Consider the following 18,225-nt stretch of genomic DNA (forward strand, 5'->3'; position numbering starts at 1 on the left):
AATCCGTAGTAAAAAAAGTATGTTGATGACCACTTTAATCAGCCAGCGAAAGGAGCGAAAGTCGTGCTGTATTGGTCCAAATTACATTTTTTTACAGTTAAGTGCTCGAGGTCACCAGGTTACCGAAGATAGGGTGCCATCCCCTCGAGGGTCCCATCCGAAAACACGCCATCAAAATTGTGATGGCGTGTTTTCAGATCATCCTTAGGGGTGTTTCCCAAATCGTCGCCAATAGCTCTAGTGCGACGTAAATATACTACAACTTTTTATTAAAAAAAAAAAATACTTACTAAAATTTTTATTTTACTTAAAAAAAATTTAACTTCTTCAATTTAAAATCTCCAAGTTCGTAAAATAATAAATATCAATAATTATAATTAAGCATTACTTTTTTTCCTCAAGGAAAAAAAAATTCAAGCTTTAAAACATTTATTGAATTTTATTTAATTAATCATTAAATAAATTCGTAATACAAGTGAAAAAAACGAAAGTTTCTTCCTTAAGCAATAGAATAATCAATCGAATATTCAGTAAAAGAATATACAAAAGGAGAAATAATCTTTTATTCGAATCTGTAACAAAATGATAAAAACGAAACATAAAGAACAAGGTCAAACCTCTACCTGTTATTCTAAATCTGACTTTTATGTTCCGACTCATCTTTTTATTGGGTTTCCTGTTAAATTATTTGAACAATATTATAGTAAATAATTTATATTTTCGGATTATTAAGAAATTCTTTGCGGGCGACGGTTACTAACCCTAATCTTGATGATGTAAACTTTGAGGAAATACTTTGTTGTGTGTGAAAAAAGTTGCCTTTTTTTATAACTAGCTTTTGTAGCTAAATTGACAATTAGATAAAGCAAATTTCTAATGAGTGCGTCACTTTAGTTTTTTACAAAAATATTTAAAGTGCATTATTTCAAACCAAAATATAATAATTCATATTAACTGGAATGGAAACTTCCCCGCTTTTTTATTAAGTTTGGATTTCCTGTTAAATTATCTGAACAATATTACAGTAAATAATTTATATTTTCGGATTATTTAGAAATTCTTTGTTTGCGACGGTTACTAACTCTAATTTTGCTGATGTAACCTTTGAGGAAATACTTTGTTGTGTGTGAAAAAAGTAGGTTTTTTTATAACTAGCTTTTGTTGCTAAATTAATACATAATTAGAAAGCAAGTTTCTAATGGGTGTGTCACTTTAGTTTTTAAGAAAAATATTTAAAGTGCATTTATATATCAAAATAAAATATATAATTATTTACATTAACTGGGATGCATACTTTTCCGCTTTCTGCTAAAGTTTTAATAAATTGTTAACGAAATAAACAGTTAATCTCGTAGAATAAGAATAATTACGCTCACTCTTCAAAAGTGTCATCAGGAGATAACTGTATTAGTTTAATGGAATGCCATACATTTGAAGGCCTTGTATGCTCAATATAGGCTTATAAATCTTTGTCAAGAAGAACAGATAGAACAATTCAGAGAAAGTCATCACGAAGAATAAATACATCCAGGGTAAAAGCGGGATTCGAATCAAACCCGCTACCTCCAAACTTGTGAGATGACTACAATGAAGTTGAATTTCATGTGATTGATTTGGGATATAATGGTGAAAATATCACTTAAAAAGAAAATTACTAAAGTAAAAGTAACTTAAATTTCGATACCACTAGAAAATGTTTTTGTACTTACAAGGGAAACTAGGGAAGTGTGACTCGCCAATTTTGAAATAAACTAGTGGGATGTATGCCTTATGAGGAATAATTTTAGGGGGAAACATTCGTTTCGGCCCATAGAAGGTCCTGTAAGCGATAAAAAATAATTCAATCTATAGAAAAATCAGTATTTTATTACTTCAATGCAGACTATTAGTTATTGTATTTGTCTCATACTCCAATTAATTTTGTGGTACTTTCACGTACTATATAATGCATATTTATTGTCAAAATTGATTTCGAAAATTGTATGTATCTGTAATTTTTTAGAAAAACCTATTAGGTTAATTTTAAAAAAAAAAATTTGACATCAAATTTGTTTAATTTTTTTTTTCAAAAAACTTTTCAAATTAATTGGAGTATGTAATTGCAAATTAATTAATAATTAATTAATAATTAATTCAAAATTAATTAATTTGCTAATTATTTTATTAATTAGAAAATTAATTAATCAATTAATTACAAATTAATTGCAGTATGAGACAATTACAATAACTAATAGTCNAATTAATTAATTTTCTGATTAATTTATTAATTAGCAAATTAATTGCAAATTAATTGGATTACGAGACAATTACAATAACTAATAGTCTGCATTGAAGTAACCAAATATCGATTTTTCTACATATTGAATTATTTTTTATCTCTCACAGGACCTTCTACGGGCCGAAAAGAATGTTAACTAGTTTATTAATTAGCAAATTAATTAATTATCCAATTAATTACAAATTAGTTGGATTATGAGACAATTATAATAACTAATAGTCAGCATTGAAGTAATAAAATACCGATTTTTCTATAGATTGAATTATTTTTTATCTCTCACAGGACCTTCTATGGGCCGAAACGAATGTTTCCCCCTAAAATTATTCCTCATAAGGCATACATCCCACTAGTTTATTTCAAAATTGGCGAGTCACACTTCCCTAGTTTCCCTTGTTAGAGGAGCAAATTGGCATCTCTGTATTTGGGTGAACATACAGGGGTAAAAAAATATGGAAACACTTCTATACTGACTTGACGTCAACCGATTTTTTAGGAGTAAATGTCGAATTTCACATATCGTATCAAATGTTGAATTTTACATGTCGAAATCGTTAGCATAAATTGAAAGATCATACTTGAAGCTTTTAGAAGTGGAGTTCTTCTTACAAATGCGAAATTTGCATTGATCATAATGAGCGTAGGAATTTAACATTTTCTTTTCTTTTTCTCAATACCATAATTAAAAATGCATTCTAATATACAGTGCGCAAAAAAAAGGGAAAAAAATGGAAACCCATTGATAACTTTTGGTCTAATGATCCGATTTTCACGTTCTAGGATACAATCTTGAAAGCTATTGGGGGTGACCTCAAATATGCTAAATAATAAGTGCAGACGATATTTTAAGTTGCGAAATCAGACTCTAAAACGTAATTTCTCTGAATAAACATACCTTTATCGACGGATTCGGATTTCTGACTCCTAAATTATAGAGGGTAGCTGCATATCTAGGAAAAATGGTATGAATAGTTTGATCAGGAGAGCGGTCTAATGTTTGGAAACCTTAATGTTTATTTTACATTTTTGCGTATTTCGAAATTTTTCTACAACTTTTCAACCGAATTAAAAAAAAATTTGCACGCAATTATAAAATTCGTTTATCCAAAGATAATTCCATGCAAAATACAACTTTTAGCAAATATATATTATTTTCTTAAAGTAAAATAATAAATATTTCTCATATAGCAAACTATGGGGACCATATTTCTCAGATTGCGGCTACTCATATTTTGAGTATCAGAAATCTGAATCCGTAGTAAAAAAAGTATGTTTATTCAGAGAAAGTAAATTTTTGCGTCTGATTTCGAAACATAAAATATTGTCTGCACTTATTAATTTGCATATTTCAGGTGACCCCCTCAAACCATTAAAATTGAATCCTAGAACGTGAAAATTCGATCATTAGATCTAAATTCCGTACGTCACACCTGTTTAAAGGGTGGACCCATTCATAAATCGATTCATTCATCCACAGATCGTAATGTTGACCTGAATCAGTTAACGATCAATCTTCAATTCAGTTCCCCCAGAAGTATAATTTAATATGAGAGCATGGAGGACTTTGTGACCCGACAGATTTACCGATCACTATTTACCATTTACAACACTTCTTTGGCTAGTTAAATTCGCCACCACCGCCCTGCCGACCAGGTTGTCCCGCCCCATAGCATCAGTTTCTTTAATCTTTTAAATTTTAAAAAAGTGGCCACACGTTCTAAAAAGTGTCATCAACTTGCTTAGCTGCAGTGGCTACAACTAAAAATGCTACACTTATCAGTAGCTAAGTTTCCTAATTTTGCCCTATACACGTAGAGTAGTAGTCATTATTTTTACTTTCTTCGTGACTATTTCTATGAACTAAATAGCATGAGTTCTGTTTTAAAGGTTGTAATATGATTTTATAGGTCCATTACCTCCACCTATACCGAAGGACTTCGAGGCTCGTAGAGAATTCGTCAACTATATGGACAAAGATATAGTCTATGAAGAAACCTACTATGACTTTACGAACTCTCGCGCGAAGCATGTCATATTGACAAACGGTTATGAGAAACACTACATTTTGGATTATAAAAATCAACAAGTTATAGCCTATGACAGACTTCATCCATACGGTGAGTAACAACTCTTTATTTTTAAAATATATATTCATAAATAAAAACTTTTTTTTTAATATTTATTAAAAGTCGATAAAGAAAAAGATTATTGAAAAAAATTAAAGTTTACAATATAATTGTGACCAACTACAGACCAGAGGAAAATCTCTAAAAAAGAGAGCTAGTCGTTAAAAGATGTTGGATTGTAAATTAGCTACCGGGAAATTCTGTCCTAAAAAAACACGCCTAATTATACAAAGATCCAAATAGTGCCTTAGTATAAGAAAAAAGTAGTGGAGCATTTACCCTTAAATGTATATGTAACGGCCAATGAAAACTGTCGGTTATTATTAATAATAACCGGCTAATATTAATAATAATCAAATAAGCCGGTAATAGGGAACAATTAAGCTAATTTATCATATAAACCGGTTATTATTATTGATAACTAATTAAGTTTGGTCAATGTCATTCTTTAGCGTTTTTATTAAGGATATTTCCGTATCCTGAACTGCCTCACCAACAATAATCGCCAGGGCACCAAATTGATTTTAAACTGGAAAAATTTGAGGAAAAAAACATGTAGATTTTGCCCGGGAGTGGCTACGAACTTTACCCTTCAAGTCGATCTCTTTCTGCGATGTTTTTTTTTTAGTTCCCCTTGGGCCGCTGCACGGAAGTTGACAAGACATGACAATTATTCCACCAAAGATCACGATACGAATACCTCCATTTTTTACTTCTCATTTTGACCAAAAGAAGCGGTTATTATTAATATAGAGCGGTTAGTATTAATAACAACCGGATTTATCACTTTAACCTTAACACATGTTCAAAGAGGCACACTCATGTCCCAATACCTAAACCGTTTAATATCTAGATTTAAATTCAAATTGAAATTGTATATTTTAGAAATATTTATTTAAAAACATATTTTTCATACTTATTTCATTATTTTGTATAAATTTAGGTCAAAATAAGTGAAAAATATTGTATTTAATATTTTAATAATTTATATTTATATGTTATAAGTTTGACCTGATATAGTACATTTTAGAAACATTTAGTAAGAAAACGTATTTTTAATACTTTTTTCATTATTTAGTATAAAATAAGGTCCAAATAAATGAAAATATTATATTTAACATTTTAATAATTTATAGTTATGAAATATAGCATGAAACACAGGTGTCTTTTTTTGCGTAAAATCTTCCAAACGCGGAAACACTTCCAAACGATAAACATATTTGCAGTTATTTAGATCTAAGAGAAACAGTTGATCATCATTAAGATTTCCTTAATTAAGATTTACAAATTCACTTATTAATAAATTTTTGAAAATGAATTTAAAAAAAATTCGAACTACTTTTTCTGGATTTCTTATTTTAGAACAATATAATTCCGAGAATCAAGCAGATTTTTTAGGCAGTTTTTATAATTAAAAAATACCAATACCTATTTTTACTGGTTCGTCAGAAAAGAAACATCTAAAAGGAGCACAGATGTCCGAAAGGGTTAAGAGTTCAAGAACTGTTAATCCAGGTTATTGCTTAAGGTATTTAAAGTCATGAAATCAGATACAAAAACATAGTTAACCTGTAGAAGTATATTTTTTTCCAACGAATTTGGATTCTTGAACCATACTATATGGGCTGTAATCAGTGGTGTAGCTAGGTAGCCAAGGGCCCTGGGGCAAATTAAAAAAATGGGGCCCCACTAATATGTAAACTGATTAGGTTTTATCAAATAAAAATAAAAAATATACAAATACTTTAAAAATGCTAAGCTACTTAAACTCTTTTTTGTGCACTGCAGGGCAGGTAATAAAAATATTAAACAGTAACAACATAAATTACAATTAATACTTGGTGCAGGTTTGGCTAATAAAACGAACTAGAGAAGATACAAGGGTTTATTATATAAAAGTCGGACCTACCAACTGACTAAATAACAATTATATTTACAATTTTTTCCTAGCTTTAGTTTTCGCAAANTAAATAAATCAAGCAATTATAACTCCTCCCACAAATAAACTGTTAAAGAATTACTTTGACTACCAGTTTTATCTTTTCACCCTGGTTGATACGGCTTTATGCTGGCACGTATTTGTGACAGTCGGTGCGAAAGGGTTAATAAGAGTAGAAAAAATATTGAATCGTACGGTCGACAATTCAATCAGAAGTTTACCATTCTTTTCTCATTTCGTAACTGTTCTGTGACTTGTTGTTTTACAATAAACCATTTAAATGCACTTTACAGATGACATTAAAAAAGATCCCCTGTCTCACGTTTGCACAACCATTGATTTGGAAGACTTTACATCTGACTTCAGTTCTACGGGTCGTGGAATCAGTATGCGCCCATCCAGTTTTGAACTAGAGTTTGGAGGAAAATACCCGTACGCTTTTAATGGAACTGATAGAATGAAACAGCGTGGTCTTTTGACGGATAAATTCATTGGCTGTGTCTATCAAGAAACTATTGATGCAACGATGAATATTTCCTACTTGTTCACAAGCAAAAGTAGTAAGTATTGTTACTTAAAATAATAAATAAATTTATATCCATACATGTGTGTTATGAATTTATTATGCAGGAAGTGCCGAGAAGTAATTTTTCACAGATTTTTATTTAAAAAATTTGAATTTCTTATTGATTGATAGTAATTTTAAATTGAAACCACCGATTCCTTTTTTAAAAATTGCGAATTTCCGATTGATTTGGTAGTAATCTTGTTAGAAACCACTGGTTCTAATTTATAAATTGTAAATTTCTCATTGATTCGATAGAAATAATGATAGAAATCACCGATTCCTATTTAAAAATGGCGAATTTCTTATTGATTCGATGGTAATTGTGATAGAAACCACGGGTTCTTATTTATTTGTGAATTTTCTATTGACTCGGTAGAGTAATTTTGAAGAAACCTCAGGTTCTTATTCAAAAATTGTGAATTTCCTATTGATTCGATTATAATTTGAATGAAACCACAGCTTCTTATTTAACTGCGAATTTCCCATTGAGTCGATAACAATTTCGATAGAAACCACACGCTTTTACTTTTAAATAGTGAATTTCTTATTGATTCGATGGTAATTGTGATAGACTGATTTCTAACGGTCTTTATTGTAATTTGAATTTTATTTAAACCACTGGATTTACTATTGGATTTTACTTACAAATTAAGAAATTTTAGTTAATACTCTTGCAATTTTGATAAAAACTTTACTTTTTTCATTTCAAAACTTGTGATTTCTTTTATTCACTAGTATATGTGATAGACACTATTTAATAAAGTATGAATATCTTATAGATTTGATTGTAATTTGGTAGAAACCACTGGATATCACTTAAAATTTTTAAATTTCTCATAGATTCGCTTGTAATGTTTTTGGAAACTACATGTTTTTATTTCGAAGTTAAAGATTTCTAATTGATTTTCGTGTAATTTTGTTAGAAAGTACAAGATTTTATCTTAAAATTGTGATTTTCGTATTCATTCATAAAATACTCAGCATAGTGTTATGTATAATTAAGCATATCGGATAACGAGAGTAAAAGCACAAACACACATTTTTGTCGAAATTATAAAAGATTTGTTTTGCATAAATGCGGCAAAATTCCACGTGGCTAAATACAGCAACCGTTAAATTTGCAGTAAAAAGCATTGACATTCTTATTACCAGTACTTTTTATGACGAATTTTGAATTTGCAATTGAAAGTACTAGCATCTTTATTGTCAGTATATTTCCTGGTAAGTGTTGAAATTAGCAGAAAAAAGTACAGACACCCTTTTTGACAGAACATTTTCCGTAAATATCCAGGTGTTTTCATTCTTCTTTTTAACAGTGTAGGACTACATTTCATGTCAAAAATTTCGATTATTACCACTTATCATTTTATAAAGGTTCCATTTTAATTCAACCGCTGATATTTTAAACTGTAACTCTTTACAAATATCTTATTTACTTTTTTTCGAATTTAACGTGTGGCTGTTTCGAAAAGCTTAAGTAGACAAGGACATTTTTTTATTTTCTATGTTATTCAATACCCTGTTGTAATATTTGTTGAAATAATAATTTCATCAGATCTAGGTGTTGGGACAGCAGCTGGAACAAAGGAAGGTGATGTGACAGGTATAGACAACGGATTTCTCTCTGTACCTGTGAGAGCTGACATTTATGGGTCTTCGTCCAGTAGTGAGACTGAAGATATATTGTACTTCAACAGGACGGTTAATTACTTTTGGTTCAAAGGAGAGCCAGAATTCAAAATGGACACTTTTAAGGTAAAATACTCATTCCACAGTCACAGACTGTCTTTTGATATTGGATTTAGGGCAAAATTAATAGTCCCAACGGTACAAAATGGATAATTTAAGATAAAAGACTGATTCCGAAATTGACATAGTGACTTTTGATCTTGGATTTAGGACAAAATTAATAGCCCCAAGGGTACAAAATGGATAATTTCAGATAAAAGACTGATTCCGCATTGACATAGTGACTTTTGATCTCGGATTTAGGGCAAAATTAATAGCCCCAAGGGTACAAAATGGATAATTTAAGATAAAAGACTGATTCCGCATTGACATAGTGACTTTTGATCTTGGATTTAGGACAAAATTAATAGTCCCAAGGGTACAAAATGGATAATTTAAGATAAAAGACTGATTCTGCATTGACATAGTGTTTTTTGATCTTGGATTTAGGGCAAAATTAATAGTCCCAAGGGTACAAAATGGATAATTTAAGATAAAAGACTGATTCCGCATTGACATAGTGACTTTTAATCTTGGATTTAGGGCAAAATTAATAGCCCCAAGGGTACAAAATGGATAATTTAAGATAAAAGACTGATTCCGCACTGACATAGTGACTTTTGATCTTGGATTTAGGGCAAAATTAATAGTCCCAAGGGTACAAAATGGATAATTTAAGATAAAAGACTGATTCCGCATTATCATAGTGTTTTTTTGATTTCGAACTGTGGACTCGCCACTGGGTTAGCCCCTTGAGTCAGGCTAACCATGGGAGGTTTTCGTGGTTTTCCTCTCCATGTAATGCAAAAGCGTTTTTTTAAATTTGAAAGGTTTTTCGATATTCGAAGTTCCGTCAAAAATATTCACATGGTAGCAGACGATTTAAAGCAGTGTTAAGTTTTCCTAATTTCACAATCACTTCAATTTATATAATATTTATATAATATTCCTATAGCATATATCATAGTTCTGAATTCTTGTGATTATTAAGTAATTTTAAACACACGAAATATATTTTACAGTATAAATCTTGCTACCACTTCAATATTTTTAGCTGACCTTTGGGAGCTTTCACTATCGAAAATCGGCATGATTTTGTTAATACGCCAATCCAATATGTCATCATAGTCCTGGTCTGAAATTGCTCAAGGTTTTTCATATGGAATTATTAAATCTTGTGAAATGGTCCTCATGATTTAAAATAGAAAAAATAAAAGGATTTAAAGATCTTGATAAGAAAGAAGATACGATATTTTAAAATTTTTGACGTGATCATCGATCCGTGGGTGGAACGAATAAAAATAATCTATTTTAAAATGAAACAAAAATAGAACGCCTACAGCGGCAATATCTGCATATTGCCACTGTAGTTAAATTTTTTCAATTTACTTTAATTTTTTCAAAATATTTATGGAGTGGTAGACATTTTTTAAAAAAAAGCTTCCGGAATATTTGGTAATTTTGCCATCAATTTAAAGGCTTCAGCACGAGTGAACTGGAACAAAACGGTGTTGCATATGAACTTTTAATTCATTTATAGGTATTGCAGACCTGCCAACTTTTAATCCCTTCCATTATCATTTTTCCCAGTGGTATTAAAATGGAATTAAAACTTCAATTTTAAGCAAACAAATAAGTTGTATTTGAAAGAAATTAAGTTAACAACCATGATAGTAACGCATATTAATATATAAGCTTAATTTATGAAAGAATAATGGTGATCAAAATCATTTAAAAATTAAATTTATAAAAGAAAAAATAGTATATATTTACTACCACTTTAAATATGAAAATAAAATCTCCCGCAAAATCCGGGAGAGTTGGCAGGTATGGTACTGATGTGGAAAGTAAGTTTAAATGAATAAAAATAATAAATTTAACCATAAACATAGCTACCACTAGAATAAATTTTTACAAAAAGCGAAGAAAGTTGGCTATCCTGCATTTAAATATGGAGAAAGAATGACCCTGAGAAGGGCCTATAGATTATGATATATTAGTTGAATTTGTTTGATAAAATAGTACCCTACTAGTACCCAATATGTTTACTTGACATGAACTTGTGTTTGAACTTTTAAATACTTAAATAAAAATTAAACTATTATCAAAGGAATTTGTTAAGTATTCATTTTTTATTCAAATGACTTATAAATCGAACTACATTCATGACTCACCAACTTATTATCCATATTACCGATAAGAAGTATACTTATTATTATTATGACAGTTAAGCTATTAAAGTTTTCATATTTTATGGGTAGTTTTTCCCAATATTAATCATATAATAGCGTTTTATGATATTGCATCGATATAGATTTTATTGACGAAGGTCGTTTGTGCAGCTGGGGAAAGAAATTTCTCTGAATGTTTACTTGTTTAACACTGAACTGCAGTTTTTATTTTACAGTCATCAAACATTAAGTAATATATGAAGGCAGTAAATAATCGTTCGAATATTCTAGAAACAGCTGAGTAGGAATTTTTATTACTTTATTGTTCTTATTATAATAGTTTATGTCATGTATAATTATTTTTATTCTCTACCTCTTTACTTATTTATTTTGGTTTAACATGTGCGATTCTAACGACTTTAATTTAAGGAGAAATACCTGTTCCAAGTACATGTTCCAAAAATGAGTGAAGATTTAGAAAAAAAATCAAGCGAATGGAGAATGATAATAATGCGGAGAAATTTTTAATTGATAGTTTGGCGAGATAAGTTGTTTGTATTTTGTCAGCATTTGAAATGATAAGTAGAAGTGCCAAATTTAGAACTTAACTTAAATAAAATTTAAGCAGCATACTCGTAATTAACATCGTGCAGGATGGCGGGTGTCGAACATAAAGAAAGATGAAAAGCCTAAAAACAAAATTTCGCAAAATTATCTATGCATATTTCATTGATTTGAATTCAGTTCTGTTCATTTGGGGTTACACTTCAGGTTTGGTAGTAAAGCTTACAGGTTCAACAGGTACTTGAACCTAGTATGTTGTAGATTCAACCACAGAAATTTCGAACATTGAACCTAGTTTGTCGTTGATTCCACTGCAATAGCAAAAAAAAAAAAAAAAAAAAAAAAAAAAAAAAAAAAAAAANAAAAAAAAAAAAAAAAAAAAAACTTTGTTAGCAATAAATTTTATCACATTAACTCTTTAAATATTGTAAGAATCTACAACTTTCACCCTGGGGAATATTTAAATATAATATCATTGTAATTATATAACTTTAACAGTGGCAAAGAAAAGAAAAGAAAATTCGATCATTTAATAAATATGCGTTCAGCACTATCTTTTGTTTTGTGAAGAAAATGTATTCATGAAAATTGTGTCCTACAAGAAATCTGTGTGTTAAAGTGAAAATAATTCCTGCTTCAATTAGTGTAAATTTACAGTTGCTAAAAGATTTAGTTTATACTGACTTATTCGCAGCCCCTAGTAATCATTAAGTATTTCTGTTAATCATTCTTGCTGCCACTTCAGAGATGCCAACTGCTCCGCTTTCTGAAGATTTTTTTTATGTATTGGTATCGAATTAAATAGTAAAACCTGTAGAATAAGTATAATTACTCCCGTTTTTTTGAAAGAGTGACCACAAGATTAATGCAATGAAGCTGCCTTTGTTATGACACTTCGAATTTCGGATACGTAGTTGATGGAAAAGTACTAAACTAAAAATAACCTAAATTTTGTTACCACTAGAAAGCACTTTTTAACAAAACGGATCAAGCCTCCACACTGTTTTTTTGCAGGTAGTTTGACTTGTTTACTATGAAAGTCCTAGTCCTAGTGTTTTGATTTTGCGGCCCCTATCCCATTCATCTGGAATTTTAGAACAGTTTTGGTTGAGCAATGAGGTAAGCAGGCAATGGAGTTGCTTTTATGAATGTTTCAAGCTCTTGAATAACTAAACTCTGCTTGAATAACTAAAAAGGAATCAAAAATAAATTGAGCAGCTTGCTCTAAACTGTGTTTGTTTGATNGGATTTTGTTCTGGCATATTTTGAGTTTTTTAAGGAGTGATGTAGAGATGTTGCACCAAGCTGGAGATGCATAAGTCAGGATGGGACGGATCATCGAGATGTAAAGTAAACGTTTAAGTCTGAGTTCCATTTTAGGGTTCTGAAGAAGGATTTGTAATCTGTGGCAGGCTGTTTGTGGTTTGTTGATGACTGTTTATTACTATGAAATTAAATCAAGAGACATTAAATATAAAATCTAGCAAAAATAAGAAAGTGGTACCATACATATGTCTAAAAATTTGTTTAATTTATGAATGTGATTGGTTTGTCCCATTTGTTTGCCAACCACCTCAAATTCAATTCTGAAATATATAATAAATTTCTCTATCGAATTTGGAAATCCCAAAATATAAGGAGAAACTGGAGTTTGGGAAATTTTTTCCCCTAATTTGGTCGGGAGAGCGATCCAAATTTTGGACCCCTTCATATTAATTTTTCTTCCTGCGTTTTTTCGCCATATCTCGAGAACTCTCTAAGAGAATAGAAAAACTTTGCACACAATTATGAAAGATAATTCAATGCATAAGATAACTTTCCGTAAATATTTATTCTTTTTTATTATTTTAATTAATAATGGTTAAAAAAGTTTTACATTGAAAAGTATCAAGTTTTTTACATAATTTTGAAGAATGTGAAGAATCACAATGTAAAATACAAAATTTGAGCAAAATCGGCCAAAGAGTTTCTGAGAAATTTAATTTTAAATATACGACATTTTTAAAATTTGATTGATGTCGCAACTTAAAATATCATCTACACTAATTAACTAGCATATTTTTAGGTCCCCACCTCAAATCATTAAGATTGCGTCCTAGAACGAGAAGATCCGATCATTAGATGAAAAGCTATTCTGGGTGGTTCGTTTTTTTAACCGCATAGTACATATATTAACCATAAATCATTAGTATCTTAACTCAAAAAGTTTATTTCGCTCTTGCGATGCACATCCTATCTTTATCTAACAGGTTAACGACTGCACAGTATTTATTTTCGATTAATGTCGATATAACTGTGACCGAAACTGTTCTTATTTCCAACATTTCATTGTATTGACTCTTCCTACTCAAAATGGTCATTAAATAAATGATCGACAGAAAATGGTCTCGAATCATGTGTTTTAATTTTATATCCAATAAGGGCAATGAAAAATTTTGTAGTTAAACTCTTTGCAGCGTATATCAATTTCTTAAAACAGTGACATTCAACCGAAGGAGGCATTCATTTAACCTCTGAGGACAATAAAACTTTTAATTCATTATTATTGTTTTTTAGTTTGTAATTAAATTTTTATCACATATTTGCTTACACAAATGATTTTATTAAGAATAAAGTAAGAATTTGTTATGAATTTTTTTGTCACTAGGAGGCTACGTTCATCAACCTCCTTGTTTGCTTATCATTCATTGTTTTTATATCAATAGTCAAGCATTTAAAAAAAAAAGATAATTTAGAATAGAATTCAATTGAATAATTGGCAATAGAATTTAGTTGAATAATTAGCAATAAAAAAATAACGATACTTTGCTCTTGGTGTATGAAAAAATGAGTTAAACGTATAAAGGGCCTCACTATCTTCAATAGTTTAGAATCCGTCTAAGCTTAAATTCCGTTCATGAAAAGAGAAAAAAAATGCAATTGTTAGTAACGAACTGAAAATAAGTTTTTTTTAAAAATATTTTTCCCGTTGCACTGAAGAAGTTTGACTTTGGAATAAACTGATACGGATATACTAATTTATTTATTTTTGTAACGGAAATCCCGCTGCAATTAACAGGATATTACATTTAAAATAAGTCACAGCACAACCCTTCAATTTGTTGCCATTGTGTTTAATTGCCATGCGTTACATCTTCTGATCTAACCCTAAATTGCTAGATATATAGTTGTACAAAGTGCCTGCCCGCAAAGCGGGCATCTGACTTTTTCATCGCATAATGTGTGCCCTTGGGCGACTAAGACTTTTGGCTTTAGGGTAGTGAGGAGAGAATGGAGTACGGGGGAAGCCCCCTGAGTCAAGGTAGAATTGAAGATGATGAGAGTTATAATGCACCAAGTTATGTACAGATCTGATAGATTAATAATATATATACAATATTATAATTAGTAAATTAGATATTAAAAAACAGTATAATTACATTATATTTACATACATTTACATTTAGTATACCTCGGTTGAAACAATGACCCGGTCGTCTATATATTAAAATAGGTTTGAAATCGATAGTGGTTATAAAAATATTTCTGTATTTCATTTTCTAATGTTTCATTGTTTTGCTGGTGCTTTATCTTTGTAAGTAAAAGATGCCATTTTGCACCGCTTTAAAAAAAGAAGGATTTCATAGTGGTAACGAAATTCAAATGATTTTAGTTGAGTATTTTCCATTTTAAGTAATTTCTCCTCTGTTGCACATCAAAAATTCGAAGTATTGATATGAAGTGAAACTTCTCATGGTTACTCGTACATAGAGTGGGCGTGTATAACCTTATCCTAAAAGTTTTACTATTTAATTCGCTACCAATATATTAAAGATTTTGCAGAAAGCTGATCAGTTGGCATTTCCTACCAACGTTTAATCTTTTTGAGGATGATTTTCCCAGTGAGAGTAAAATGAAAATTGAATTACAATTAAAGGCTGATACACATTTTGAATTTTCTGCAAGTTAAAATCAGGTATGCAACAACTACGCTTTTTGAAAATTGAAATTAGGGATAAGGGAAAAGAGAGAAAGAATGAACAAGACAAACAAACATAACAGTTTGATTAATAATGGTTAAATAACAAACAAAAGCATTATTTATTTGTATTTTTTTGCATTAAGAATATGAGGAAAAAATGCTAGTGGATATAAGTAAGCAGAGTGAGTATAATTTATCAAATGAGAATATATATAGTATATAGGAGTTCGTGGAGCATAAGAGGAAATAACGACAATAATTTAAAACTCAAACTTAGCATTTAATAGGAAAAAGGAAATAAGTTGCATTAAAACAGTGATATCATGACCGGTGAGAACTGCCTTCTCGCAGGGTCGCCCAGGGCCGGCTTATGCTTGTCGCGGCCCCTAGGCAATGCTCGTCTCGCCACCCCCCTACCGTCTTCTAACTTCCTAATATATTTTTTCGCTAACACAACACTTTATTCATAATTACGCTGTTTTTTACTACATAGGCATGTTATCACATTATTCAATAAAAATATTGAATCAAACGAAAAGAATATAAGTAATTAATATATGCATTTAAAAAAAATCATACAATAAGCTTAAATATTAACTCTTCTAACTTTTTTTGTTACAAAATCGTTCAAGACATCCTGAAAGTTAACCTTTTCCAATACATCACTAATTATAATTACTGTTTAAGAAACATAGTCAATTTTTTTCTCTGTAGCACAGGGCCCCTGAACGTGACGGGGCCCCTAGGCAGTTGCCTACAGTGCCTAATGGATAAAACGGCCCTGGGGTCGCCGAATCGAATATGAATGCTAACGTAGATTGTTCTACGGAAAAAAAAGAGTTAATTATCACTTCGGGATTTTTCCCGAATGGAGAGGCTGTCGCCTTTCAACGAGGAAGTAGATGATGAATTTCTTCCAAATATTACATGATGACGGATGATGCAATTCGCAAATATATTACACTCTAACACTGTAACTATACAGGTATAGGACAAAATAATAGGAACACCTGTGAAAAAATGAAAATATTTTATTAATAAGGAGTTGGGCCACATTTGGCCTGAATGACAGCTTGCATTCGACGTGGGATTGACAAATAAAGGTCGTTAACAAAGTTCATTGGAATTTGCAGCCATTCCTCTTGGAGGGCTGTCTCGAGTTCAGAGAGTGTGCGTGGAGGAGGAAACCGAGCACGCACTTTTTTCTCCAAAAAACCCACAAAGGCTCAAAGATATTGAGATCAGGGGACTGAGGACACCACGTTAGATGGTCCACTTCATCATTATGCTCATTTAACTATGCTTGAATACAGTGAGACGTGTGAACAGGGGCGTTGTCATCTTGGAACACAGGACGTTCTCCCGGAAAGAGAGTATGAAGCATAGGGTGAAGATGATCTGCAAGGATGCTTCGGTAATGGTCCCCTTTGACCACCCCCCTCAAGACAACGAGAGGCCCCAATCCACGAGCAGATATAGCGCCCCACACCATCACAGATGCCATACTCCATGTTTCATGGTTGGAACCAAGCAGTCAACATGAAATACTTCTGCTGGCGTTCGCTACACGAACACACGTCTGGTAGTCTGGAATAGTGTAAAAGAGGATTCATTAGACCAGATGACTTGTTCCCATCGCAGTTGTGTCCATTTTAGGTGGTCTTGGCACCACTGTAGTCTCTTCAAAGCATTCCGCGCTGAAACTAACGGTTTTGGAATAGCTACTCTGCCATGAATGTTAGCAGCATGCAACTCCCGTTGAATAGTTTTCATGGATACAGGGTTCTGAAGGTGGGTATTCAACTCGGATGTTATCACCGGCAGTGTAGTCTTGTGTTTTCGAGCGACTATCCTCTTCAACACCCGTCTATCACGGTCTGACAACTTCGAATTTTTGCCGCTGTTGTGCCTCGCCGAAGACTCCTTACCCAACTTTGTGTATGCCGACAGAGTCCTTGATACAGTGGTCCTTGAAACACCTACTAGGTTCGCTGTTCTGGACACAGACGCTCCAGCCAGACGAGCTCCGATTATCATGCCTCTTTTAAGGTCAGAGATCGGACATAATCTCGTTTTGCTAGAAACAGATTTTTCTCATGCAAATCTCACACTGCCAAATGCTAGACAGATACCTTGCCTTTCATCACCACTGGGTGGCACATTCTTGCGACACGTGGCCGCCGCTTATTGGACGGTCGAGAACGACTCCATTCTTTCACAGGTGTTCCTATTATTTTGTCCTATACCTGTATATTTATATATAAATTCTAATTATGTAAAATATTAATGCATTAACTTTGATAAATAGTAAAAAACAGTACTTAAAATAGTTATTTATTTATTTATTTATTTTTTGAAAATGATAGGGTGTAAAATTTAGATGACTGTTAAAATTCGAAAAATCACCATAAAGTGTAAGAAATATTTTAGTACTTTAATTTCTGATTAAACTCATTGTTATTTTAGATTCCTTCTTATCTGTATTGCGAAGGCTATAGAGGAATAAAGGATATGCCTAGATTCCCCACAGCATTCTCAACTAGAGTCCAAAGAACAGTACTGAGTACTGACATATTAGGAAAAGCAGCCACATCTGAAATCACTTCCTTTGAAAATGTAAGTCTTTGTTTAAAATACATAAACCTTCAAACCGCAGCAGTTAAGAAATCCGCCCCCCCCCCTAAGCGATCGAGCTTCTTTTGGTGAACTTCATAAATAAGGTTTATTAGTGGCTGTAAATGTACTGAAATGAAAATAAAAAAAGAACTACAGTAGAGAACCGATTATCCGGAACGAGCAGGACTATCGCTATTCCGGATAACTGATTTTTCCGGTTTTCTGAATCGCTACAAAAAGCCGTTTTTTCTATTGTTAAAGTAGGCTTTCGAACTAT

General features: G+C 31.5%; 1 protein-coding gene across 1 annotated transcript in view; it reads left to right on the top strand.

The window, feature by feature from the left end:
* LOC107436174 (uncharacterized) overlaps positions 1-18,225 on the top strand; it is a 72,291-nt gene that overhangs the window by 12,773 nt on the left and 41,293 nt on the right. The window contains exons 3-6 of the mRNA XM_021146764.3: positions 4,183-4,392; positions 6,634-6,900; positions 8,464-8,663; positions 17,799-17,948. Coding sequence (XP_021002423.2) covers positions 4,183-4,392; positions 6,634-6,900; positions 8,464-8,663; positions 17,799-17,948 — 827 coding nt within the window. The remainder of the gene's footprint in view (positions 1-4,182; positions 4,393-6,633; positions 6,901-8,463; positions 8,664-17,798; positions 17,949-18,225) is intronic.

This window comes from Parasteatoda tepidariorum, chromosome 9 (genome assembly GCF_043381705.1).
Source record: "Parasteatoda tepidariorum isolate YZ-2023 chromosome 9, CAS_Ptep_4.0, whole genome shotgun sequence".
NCBI lineage: Eukaryota > Metazoa > Arthropoda > Arachnida > Araneae > Theridiidae > Parasteatoda > Parasteatoda tepidariorum.